Source organism: Chrysemys picta, chromosome 6 (assembly GCF_011386835.1).
Source record: "Chrysemys picta bellii isolate R12L10 chromosome 6, ASM1138683v2, whole genome shotgun sequence".
NCBI classification, from domain to species: Eukaryota; Metazoa; Chordata; order Testudines; family Emydidae; genus Chrysemys; species Chrysemys picta.
Window position 1 is genome coordinate 39,268,653 of NC_088796.1, and position 12,412 is coordinate 39,281,064.

General features: G+C 36.2%; 1 protein-coding gene across 7 annotated transcripts in view; it reads left to right on the forward strand.

The window, feature by feature from the left end:
• Nucleotides 1-12,412, forward strand: part of IPO11 (importin 11) — a 255,344-nt gene that overhangs the window by 223,298 nt on the left and 19,634 nt on the right. For 6 of the 7 annotated variants that reach the window (XM_005300957.5, XM_005300955.4, XM_065599018.1 and 3 more), the window contains 2 exons: nt 6,052-6,147; nt 11,205-11,289. In XM_005300957.5, coding sequence (XP_005301014.2) covers nt 6,052-6,147; nt 11,205-11,289 — 181 coding nt within the window. Of the gene's footprint in view, nt 1-1,154; nt 1,305-6,051; nt 6,148-11,204; nt 11,290-12,412 lie in introns of all 7 variants that reach the window. The other variant, XR_010602178.1, reaches the window with a different exon arrangement.

The following is a 12,412-nucleotide window of genomic DNA, read 5'->3' on the forward strand; positions in this document are numbered from 1 at the left end:
ATGTTCTTAAAATGGTGATGCTGAATTTTTGCACAAACTTATTAGAATAATAAAAAAATGTGAATGGATAGCTTGGTTGATGGAGTAGGGAAAGGGCAAACATTTATAATATTTTCCCTGGAACCCACACTATTTGGATGCTACATCTCACTCATTTTTATTCTGAGAAAGTAAATATATATTAAAACAAGAGCTGTAGAACTAAACATGCCACAAGTATACATACATCCTGGTGTACTTTTAATTATAGCTCAAGTTTTTATGTGCAGACAGGCCCTTCCACCAATTAAAATAGTGTTTATGGTATCAGCTGCAGCATTGGAGCCGGGTCCTACAGCCCTTATTAAAAGGAGATCTTAAGTCTTTTTCACAGGATCCCAGAGAAAAGTTGTGCTCTGAATAATGAGGAAAATGCAGTTGTCATGAAAGCACCACCAACTAGTAATAAAAATATTTTTATTGGCTGAAATCAAACTATATGGAATAAGAGATGCTTACTTTTTTATGTATTAAACTCCTACTATAGACAATATTCATTGTTTAATTTTGAAAGAAAAGTTCATTTAAACACAGTCTCCCTAGTGCTGTCTTGAATTGGCCTGCCATTTTGATTTGCCAGTACCTTTCTAGGAACAGACACTGGCTAATTTTGGAAATCCTTTATTTGTTACATTGATTTGCAAGATGTTTCCTTGAGAATAAGACAATAATACATTTTATATTGCCCTTGATCTTTAATGTAGGTTTATTTTTAAACAATAGTAACCATGCATTGACTTGTTTTTTTTTTCAATATGTGTCTTGTATTCTAAAAATTTTGCACTGTTTAATTATCTCATATTTGGTAAGGCTTTTAGCATAGTTGGAAAAAGAAACTTTGTTCCTTTTGTTCCATGGCTGAAAAGTCACACACATGTTTACTGAACACTATAATTTGTACCCACTTTTGGCAAGTGTTCTACATTCGCCTGACTTTCAACTTTGCAATACTCTACATTTTTAATCTTTACCAGGTCCTGCAATTGCAGCACAAGGAATAAAAATGATAATTTCTCTTATATGTAAATTTAATAGAAAGATCCCTTCTCCACCCCCAGAAAAGAGGAAGAAAATGATGATGAAACAAATTTATAATCCAGATTGCTTCTTTTCAGAATGTTCCTGACCAAACAATGTTACCACAAAGCTCTACGCCACTCCTTGCCTCTTGCTTCTACCAGATGACAGGATCTCAGGTTCCCAATGGTCAACCTTCTCTGATATGTTTTGGAGAATCACAGATCCTTTGAAGCTTAGGTGTTCAGGTGGGCCTTCCTATGAGCTTTTCCCACCAATTTGTAAACACTGAAACCCCCCAAAAATGTGAATAAGAGAGCTGCCCAGTGTAGTTTGCACTCTGGCCACTTAAAATAATCCATTCAAGGGACTCCTGAACAGGTGGTTCACAGTTGGCCATTTCCTGTCCTGCAGAACTGTGCCTTCCATAGACCAGCCCTTTTTGATATAGATCCCAAAATCCCAACAGCGGTCCAAGAATCATGCATATTGAGAGCAGTAGAAAATATATGCCAGATGGCTTGTGCTTCTAATTGAGGAGCATATGCTCAAAGGGTATAGTCTACACCTCTAGAATCCCAGAGCTATTCAAATGCAAGAACTTGTTGAAACCAGCCCTGTATGTTCTTTGCATGCTTGGGCCATGTGCCTTATATGCTATACTGTGTCCTGCTTGTTTCCCCTTTTTGCGTCCTTTTGTGTACAATTAGGCTATTATGTGCTTCATACTGAAGTATTTGATAACTGTTTTAACACCAAATTACAAATTCATTTCCTAGAGGAAATTTTCTAGAATTGAGCGAAAGATGGGACAAAAACTTTTGATATCAAGATGGTTATTTAATGATAGATTAAATAAAGTAATATCAAAGCAGGTTTTAAAAAAACCTTTTCATGTATTCCCTATGATACTTCAGAAACAAGGACATGAAATATTCCAGTGCTAGATGCAGTCTCTCTCTTTTTCCTAGGTATGTAGTATATTTTTTCTTTTTTTGGATGAAAAGAGAACATTTTCACATAACTATAAGTAATCTGAAAGCTGCATTTTATCGTCTTTTATAAGCAATTCTTATCCTAAATATGAAAGTAAAATGAGAAGCTGACAAGAATTAAAGTAAAACTTCAATTTAAAAAATCAAGTATAGATTATTTTTACCACCACTTAAATACAGTTTTACTTTATAAGATAGAATATTTAGAAGATAATGGATAGGACTGAGGTACGCCAATGCTCACTCCCTTCAAACAGATACGAAATTGATTATATGGAATACATCCACCTGATCCTCACAGACTACAACAGCCCTACATCTCTTGGGATTTCACAAAAATGTAGTATGGACAAGAGCCCTTAAGTTGAGTTGTGAGGTCAGAAATAAACGGAACCACGTTGCATTTAACCAGTTAAGGTGATGTCTAATTGGCTATAAAATAATGGTTGAAAGTTGTAGAGTGGTCTGGATCTATGGCTATTTCCAACAACCTCCTGGAGGTGAGATTAATTCCACTGTCCTAATCCAGGATAGCTCTGCATCAAAGTTCTTAGATTGTGAGCAACACTTACGCTTTATCTTTAGTTCTCCAATTTAATCACACATATTCCTGAGCATCATTTTGCCATAGGCTTAGTTTACAAACTTTGGAATTCAGTAAGTTAACACTTGAAGCTGAACATGAGCAAGACAGAGGTTATGCTGGTGGATAGAGTAAAACTATCTTGAAGAGTTTGGTCTGTGGATGCAATGTTGAAGGTGCATGCCCACAATTGGGCAGTACAGTGGATAGGTTAGGAGCGCTCCTGGATTCTTCACTAATACCAAGCTCTCACATAGCAGTCTTTGCAAATAATATTTTGTACCATCTCTGCTTGGCTCAGAGACTCTGTCCCATCCTGGTGAATGATGCTTTGGCCTCAGTTATTCAGACCTTTGCCCCCCCACAGCTGCACTGCACTGCCATATACCTGGGCATGAAGCCTTCGGCATTTAGGAAACTCCAGCTAATATAAAACACTGGGCCAAGTCTCCTCAGCAACAGAGGCTACTGCAAACATATCACATCTGTCCTCTGCTCTATACACTGGCTTCCCATGGAATTTCGAATCAAGTTCAAGGTCTTCATCGTTATCTTAAAGGTGCTCAATGGCTGAGGCCCAGATTATCTAAAAGATCCACCACAGCTTGAAGATAAAGTCCAAGGCTGTGAACTTTGCTCTTCTGGCACAATGGAACTTTCTACAATAAGGATAGCACTGTCTTGGGGGTGGTCCAAGACTGGAATGAACTCCCAGAGGAACTAATAACCATCACAAATCTCATTACCTTCCACTCTAAGAGCAACGCATATTTCTTTTGCCTTGCCTTTTCTCATATAAACATATAACTGTGTGTGTGTGTAAATATATTTTTTTAAATCCAAAGTAAAACACTCCACTGCACAAAATCTTCCCCTGGGGAGGGGATGAAAGAACAAACACACAACTTATGTTAGTCACATTGCTTAATGCATTGCTGGAGGGTATTCAGATATTATGGTTAAAGGTGCAGTATAAGAACAGAATAGTATATATGCAGGCCATGTGCTGCTAAAGTGACTTGTTGAGAGGTTGGATGCTCCAGCAGAGTCCATAGGAGCATTCTAGTGCCTTCATGAGACTAAGCATGCACTGTAGTAGAGGGGTGAAAACATTATCTACTATCTGGATCAGACAAAAATGTTTCCTAAAGTATTATGTGCTCCCAATATCGCTTTTCCCAAAATAGTGAAAGTTATGAGGTCAGTTCAACAAATCCATTTTCAAGCATGAAAGAATGAAATGGGCCTTAAAATAGAACAGGAGAGTCACTACCATCAACCCATCACAATGAAGTCTAAAATATTGTTTTATAGCTGTCTTCAAAGCTAGGTACAAGGTCTTGTTTCCATAGCTGCTTCATTCAAACTAAAACTTTAAAAAATTAAACTTTTAGTAGAGGGCTCTTCCGTCTAGCAGACAAAGACATAAAAAGATCCAATGACTGGAAGCTGAAGCTAGATAAATTCAGGCTAGATTTAAGGCACAGTTTTTTAACAGTGATGATAATTAATCACTGAGATGTTGTGGATTCTCCATTACTTGAAGTCTTTAAATCAGAATTGGATGATGCTCTAAAAGATGTGCTGGGTGAAATTCTGTGGCCTGTGTTACACAGGAAGTCAAAACTAGATCATATTGGTCCTTACTGGCCTTAATGTAAAAACTGCCTATTGCTGGTAAGGGTATTCATTCAAATCCAAGATTTTTCTTGAATTTAATTTCTCATATGACTGTTTGATTAAAATATTAAATGTAAGTAATTTTGTTACTCAAGAAGGAAAGCATTTTTGGGGTAGCCACAATTTGTTCACAAGCTTATATACCATATTTTAGTACATAATCATCTTCCATAAAGACAGTGTTGATATGCCCCTGCTTTAATAGAAGATTTTAGAAGTTGTTTAAGAAAAATTGTTCTCTTTAACTTCTGAGGCTAGGGTAAGAAGCAATGGGCTTAAATTGCAGCAAGGGAGGTTTAGGTAGCGCATTAGGAAAAATTTCCTAACTGTCAGGGTCGTTAAGCACTGGAATAAATTGCCCAGGGAGGTTGTAGAATCTCCGTCATTGAAGATTTTAAGAGCAGGTTAGACAAACACGTGTCAGGGATAGTCTAGGTAATACTTAGTCCTGCCTTGAGTGCAGTGGACTGCACTAGAAGACCTCTCTAGGTCCCTTCCAAGTGTTCGATTCTATGAAATATATGATTGCTATTAGAAACTGTGCTTGTTAGAATCAGTCCCAATATCATTCTTTCTTCCATATTTTTAATATTTCTTAGGTTTACTGTACATAGTCTTTTTTAAAAAGAGCAAAATACATTCTCCCTCATCCTTATAACAACCTTTTATGTACTTAAAAACTGTTATCATGTCCTCCCTCAGTCTTTTCTTCTCCAGACTAAACAAACCCAGTTTTTTCAATATTCCTCATAGGTCATGTTTTCTAAACCTTTAATCATTTTTGTTGCTCTTCTCTGGACTTTCTCCAATTTATCCACATCTTTCCTGAAATTTAGTGCCTAGAACTGGACACAATACTCTAGTTGAGGCCTAATCAGTGTGGAGTAGAGCAGAAGAATTATTTCTTGTGTCTTATTTACAACATTCCTGCTAATACACCTCTACCCCAGTATAAAGTGACCCGATATAACACGAATTCAGATATAACATGGTAAAGCAGTGCTCCAGGGGGGAAGGGCTGAGCACTCCGGCGGATCAAAGCATGTTCGATATAATGCTGTTTCACCTATAACGCGGTAAGATTTTTGGCTCCCGAGGACAGTGTTATATCGGAGTATAGGTGTGCATCTGACTTGTATTTAGCTTGTGAGCCACTATGATCCCCAGCTCCCTTTCCAGAGTACTCCTTCCTAGGCAGTCATTTCCCATTTTGTATGTGTCTAACTGATTATTCCTTCCTAAGTGGAGTACTTTGCATTTGTTCTTATTGAATTACATCCTATTTACTTCAGACCATTTCTCCAGTTTGTGCACATCATTTTGAGTTTTAATCCTATCCTTCAAATTTAAAGATGAATTGCACTCATATAGTAATGATAAAGGTTTTTCCCTTATTTAAGATATTTCAATTTTTATCCAGTTTTGTAATTGTCTACAAAGTTGTATGGTATAAGTTATTGGTAGACGTATAGTGCAGTTTCATCCTTCTAAAGGAAAAAAAAAGAAAACTCTACATTTCTAGTTAATTTGCCTTTTCGATACTTTTAGTCACTTGTTTTGGCAGTTGCTTCTTAGCAGTTTGTGTAATTTATTTTTAAAATTTTGAAAAGTTACTTGACAATGTGTTCAGCTGAGCATTAAATAATGAAAACACTGCAATATAGGTGTGCCCTATGCTTATCAAGCAAATTTCCTGTTTAGCTAGTCCAGCTAAAACATTTTCCTGTTGTTTTCCAGTGTTATCCAAGATAAATTCTGTGGCATCATTAACATTTCTGTGGAAGGGCTGCATGATGTTATGACTGAAGATCCTGAAACAAGAACATACAAAGAGTAAGTGGAAAATCTAATTAACTTGTGTGTGCTGAATTTTACTAGCAGTTTAAGATTTGCACTCTCTCTGCCCCCTCTCCCCCCGGAAAAACTGCTTTGGGGAGTTGAAACATTTGCATGTTCTGAAGAAGTCTGTTTTCACAATAGTATATTTTTTTGTATGGGGTTTCATGGGAGTATTGAAGCATGAGGAAAGTATTGTAATTTTGTAACAAGCTTGAAGTAGGAGTAGACTAAATTAGACTTCGGCTAATAACTTCATCTGCCACATGGTTTTACAAATTGTGTGTGATTTGTAAGACCATGTGGTAGGTAAATGTATGAGGCAATGTCTAATTTGTAAGGCTGTTGATTAATTGCAGTTAACTCATGCAATTAACTCAAAAAAATTAATCGCAATTAATCACAGTTTTAATTTCACTGTTAAACAATACACTACTAATTGAAATTTATTAAATATTTTGGATATTTTTCTACATTTTCATATAAATTGTATTCTGTGTTGTAATTTAAATCAAAGTGTATATTATTTTTTATTACAAATATTTGCACTGTAAAAATTATAAAAGAAATAGAATTTTTTAATTCACCTCATACAAGTACTGTAGTGCAATCTCTTTGTTGTGAAAGTGCAACTTACAAAAGTAGATTTTTTTTTGTTTTGTTACCTAATTGCACTCAAAAATAAAAAAATGTAAAACTTCAGAGCCTACAAGTCCACTCAGTCCTACTTCTTGTTCAGCCAATCGCTAAGACAAACAAGTTTGTTTACATTTACAGGAGATAATGTTGCCCTCTTCTTATTTACAGTGTCACCAAAAAGTGAGAACAGGCATTTGCATGGCACTTTTGTAGCTGGCATGGCAAAGTATTTACATACCAAATATGCTAAACATTCATATGCCCCTTCATATGCCCACCATTCCAGAGGACAATATTTAAATAAATGGTATTCTATTATTTAACAGTGCGATTAATTGCGATTAATTTTTTTAAGCTCTTGACAGCCCTATTAACTTGGTCTCTTATTGTATGGCTTTTCATGAGCATGTGTGCACTTACACCCCTACATATATATTAAAGAGCATTTGGTTTATAAATTATATGTACTTCATTCAGTGTTTCTCCTCAGGTGGTATCAATGAAACCATAAGTTTTTCAGGCTTGTTCCCAAAGCAACAAAGCTTGCCTGTTGAGACTAGAGTGTATAAAATGGACATAAAATGACCTTGAGTTATTGCTTAAAACCATGTGCTTTTGCAAAATATCCTGTTTCTAGTATTTGGGGTGAAAATCAAGACCGGATGAAATTTGGTACCCAGTTTACAGCACTGGAGAGACTGGGAGCCCATTCTACAAGAGTAACCCTTCCTCCACAGCTTGTTTACATAATAGTATCTGCATCTTAGATGCAAAAGTCTTTATTTAAATGGTCCTTATCCCTCTTCATGAGAATTACTGTGTGCTAATCTTCTACAAGCCATGTCTGATGAAGCAGTTTCTTGAGAGAGAAAGGAACGTTACTAATCAGTAACTGGAGCTCTCAAAATATATTGTTGCTACAGATCCACACTGATCCATCCTCCTTCCTTGCTTCTTGGGAGTACTGCAGCTAGTTTAGATGAAGTAGAGAAATGAATACTTATGTGATGAGGCCTGGTTCTTGGGTCCGCAGATGGAGGCGCACACATGCCCGGATGTTTAAAATATGTTAGAATGGCTGTGGAATTGCAAGGCAAGTGTGCCTCCTACAGTGTCTCTCTGCAGAGGCTATCTATTTTGAGAACTTTAGTAATTGGTAAGAAATTTTCCTTCTACGGAGCACTGTGATTCAGGTGTTTTCAGACTTACAAAGGATTCCTTAACAACCTTAGAAGTACTTCTAAGTTGCAATGTATTTATGGTCAGGCAGAGCCTCTGTAATTCTGAATGTGCTGCTCTGCCTAAATGCATTAAAACAACGTATATGACAGAGGTATTTTTGAGTTTAAAAATACAAATGTAGGTGCTGCTTTCCCACGTCCAATTCCTTTATACCTTAATTCTCCTTATACATTTACAATGAATTACAAAAATAAATAAAATAAATAAATGAACAATAGTGAAGAGTAAATCTTTTTGTTAATGGAAAAAACAAAGACTAGCAATAGCACATCAGCATAAGCAGTCAGCATATTTTATTCCCCAAGCAGAGGCCTTATCAGCTACAAGAGAGAGAAAGCAGGATTTTACATATAAACATCTTCCTATTGACAGCACTCACAAATATGTATGAGGGTAAAAAATCTGTTCTTCAGTGTTATTGTACTAAGGATATCAAAATACAATTTATTCTAGAAAGCAAGAGTGTCATTATTGAAATTTTCTCCAGCATGTTTATCTTCTGTCAAGTTAGAGGATGTATTAGCTGAAAAATAATTTGAATTCGGTTTATTACTTTATCTTGCAAAAAATCAGTGTTGTTCAGGCTCATACATAATATACACTGTTCCTCTGTTTAATTTGGCAGCTTTAATTTAACAGGGATATTAAACAGGAAGAAGTTAAATTCCACTGTATATTTTAACCCCCTGCTGAAAAAATTAAAAAGCGTTCCCTTTGAACTACATCAAACACATCCCTGCAAGAAAAAACAGAACTTTAAAACCCAGAGATAACACATAATTTCTTCATCTCATCAGCTCCAAAATTCAATGTCAATCTGACCAACAAAAAAAAACCAGATATCACAATGAAAGCAGAGTGTGATGTCATAGCTGACATTGGTTCAAAATATGGATCATCCATTTTAAACAGATCCTTCTTGTACCAGTGAAGAGAGCATGGAGCTTAAGCATTATAATGCAGGAATAAAGAAGATCTTTCTATAGGAGAGGAGCATTCCTTTAATTTCAAGCATCTCTTAGATATAATTTAAACACATTGAGGGGGCTGATAATTAAGTAACTCTGTCAGTATGGAAGAGAAATGTACAAAATATAAATTGATTGAATATTTTGTGTTTTCCATTGCAACACAGCATATCTGAATACCACATCAAAACAGTAATCTGTGTAGCCTGATATCCTGTCTCTGACAATGACCAATACCAGATACTTCAGAGGAAGGTTGCAATAAACTCTGTAGTAGATAAATAAGGATAAACTGCCTGATAGGGGACATTGCTTTCTAACCACTTTGTATGTTTTTAATTGGTTTATGCCCTAAAGCAGGAGGTCTTTATACCCGGTATAAAAGAACTAGTTTTTTACCCAATGTAATGTACCTATGGATGTTCCCATTTTTCATCCGTGTGTGTAAACTTTGTGACAATGAGTTGTACAGATTAAGTATGTGCTGTGTAAAAAAAAGTATTTCCTTTATCAGATTTTAATATATTATTTTAAATTTCATGAAATATTCTGAGTTCCGCTCTGCTTCTCAGAGGTTCATTGTCCTGAATTAAAGTCTGTTTGTTCATGTAAAGAAGCAAGTTTACTTGCTGTACTGGTTTGTGTAAGTCACCTAAACTCCATGCTGAGGTATGAATCAAATCCAATTTCTGTTCCACTGGTTCATGAGTCATTACCAGAGCGACGAGTTGTGTGGTTAGAACTTACTAACATTTTCTGCCTCTTCATTTTGTGTAATTTCTGAAAGTATTATTTCAGTTATAAGTGGCAAAGTCTGATTTTGTTAACTGCCAGATTGTCCATAGCACTTCTACCTCCTTACTATAGGCTTTTGCAAAGAGCTCCGTGGATTTAGTTATTTTATGGTTGGTAGTTTGTTACTAGATAAGAATCTCTCTCTAATTGTCTTCCCTGGTGTTTATTACACACTAAAGGAACTGGGATAAGGATAAGGTTGTATTAGTGTTTTGTCAAGGGCAGTTTTTGTTCCCCCCTCCCAGAGACAGTTTATTTACTATCCCCAGTGAAAAAATACTCAGAAATCTTAGACTTCACTTATAATGCAGCCTGGAACCTTCATTGGCAACCTGGGTTTACACCACAATGGTGCAGACTCCATGGCTTATTTTAAACATAAAACAAGGGGAGCCCTTGGGTTCTGTGGTTGCTGTTCAAACACACATAAGGATCTGTGAACTAACCAGTGTCCGAACTGATGCGAGTCTTGTGATACATTTCCCAAGTATGGCGATGTCCTAAGAGAGAACAGTCTAGAAACAAAGGGAACTGACACCTTCTTCAGTAGCTCATTGAGGCACACTTGGACTGCAGCATCTTCACCACAGAGGGCTTATTACATTATTTATTGGCTCATCATAATTTTGGGATCGGAAATTTGCAGCCCCACATCCATACGTGTGCCTTTCATTTCATTTCTACCGATCTGCATCTCCTTTTGAAAATTAATTTCTTATTCACCAATTCACTTTTATTAAAGACCCTAATCACTTTTTACCATAATATAAAGAACCTCTGAGAGCCGTTTTTAAAATGCATGAAACATTTGTGACATGTGAAATACTGGGATTATATAGCACTGTTATTAAACTGAACCTTGAAAAACCTTAATGAAAGAACCAAGAAGGCCTGATGGTACGAACCAAGCCCTAAGCATCTGAAATTTTTTAATTTTACTTCAAAACCTGACTTAAACCAGAGACTTAAATAGAAAAACATTTGAGCCCTCTCTAACCACAGTAACTTCTAAATCCATATGTCTATTTAGTATAGCAAACATACAAACTGAAAAGGGACTTGGTTTTATATATGATGTGGGAATACATGTTTTAAAAACTGGCTCAATATATTCTAGCTGACAACAAGTTGTCTAAGCAGGTTGGCAATTTAGAAAGGACACTATTGCCTCTAACAGTGGAAGGACCCCTTTGCAATAAAACAGGTAACGCTAAACCTCTTGAGTGACATGGGATCCTTTATGTTATTTTTTGATATCCTGTTGAGGTAGCTACTGTTAAAAAGCAATGGTAGTTTTTAAATAACATACATATTTTTCCATTATCTTGAATACCTAGTTAGTCTGCCATTTATTTTTTGAGTATTTTAATTGTTAGTGTGAATTTACAATATGTGTATTCCTGTTCTTAGCTGCATGTTGATGTCTCATTTTGAGGAGCCCAAAGTGACAGAAGATGAGGAACCTCCTACAGAACAGGACAAAAGGAAGAAGATGGTAGGTTCTTGATATCTTTAGTTAAATGTGTAGAGTTATAATTTAATACAGTAGTCAACCGTAAGTCTTTGCCACTGGATTTGGTTCATCCATTGTTGTCATTTATAGTATGCATTAAAAACTCTGATGCCAACTGAGAGGTCAGGAACCTTCAGGACAAACTGCATAGCATAGACAATTATACTTTTGCATTTTTTTCAGACTCTAAAGTCTAGTAAAGAACAAAATTGTCAGACACATAGATGAACATAATTTGTTGGGGAATAGTCAACATGGTATTTATAAAGGGAAATTATGCCTCACCAATCTACTAAAATTCTTTAAGGGGGTCAAAAAGCATGTGGACAAGGGGGATTGAGTGCATATAATGTATTTAGATTTTCAGAAAGCTTTTGACAAGGTCCTTCACCAAGGGCTCTTAAGCAAAGTAAGCAGTCATCGGATAAGAGGGAAAGTTCTCTCATGGATTGGCGACTGGTTAAAAGATAGGAAACAAAGGGTAGGAATAAATGGTCAGTTTTTAGAATGGAGAGAGGTAAATAGTGGTGTGTCCCCCAGGGTCTGTACCGGGCCCAGTCCTATTTAATATCATCATAAATGATCTGGAAAAAGGGGTAAACAGTGAGGTGGCAAAATTTGCAGATGATATAAAACTACTCCAGATAGTTAAGTACCAGGCAGACTGCTAATTGCTACAAAAGGATCTCTCAAAACTGGATGATTGGGCAACAAAATGGCAGATGAAATTCAATGTTGATAAATGCAAAGTAATGCACATTGGAAAACATCATCCCAACTTTAGACCCCGTCCCAATATAAAATGATGGGGTCTAAATTAGCTGTTACCACGCAAGAAAGAGATCTTGGAGTCATTGTGGAAAGTTCTCTGAAAACATCCACTCAATGTGCGGCAGCAGTCAAAAAAGCAAACAGAATGTTGGGCATCATTAAGAAAGGGATAGATAATAAGACAGAAAATATCATATTCCCTCTATATAAATCCATGGTAAGCCCACATCTTGAATACTGCATGCAGACGTGGCCGTCCCATCTCAAAAAAGATATATTGGAATTAGAAAAGGTTCAGAAAAGGGAAAAAAAAAAAAAGATTGGGGTATGGAAC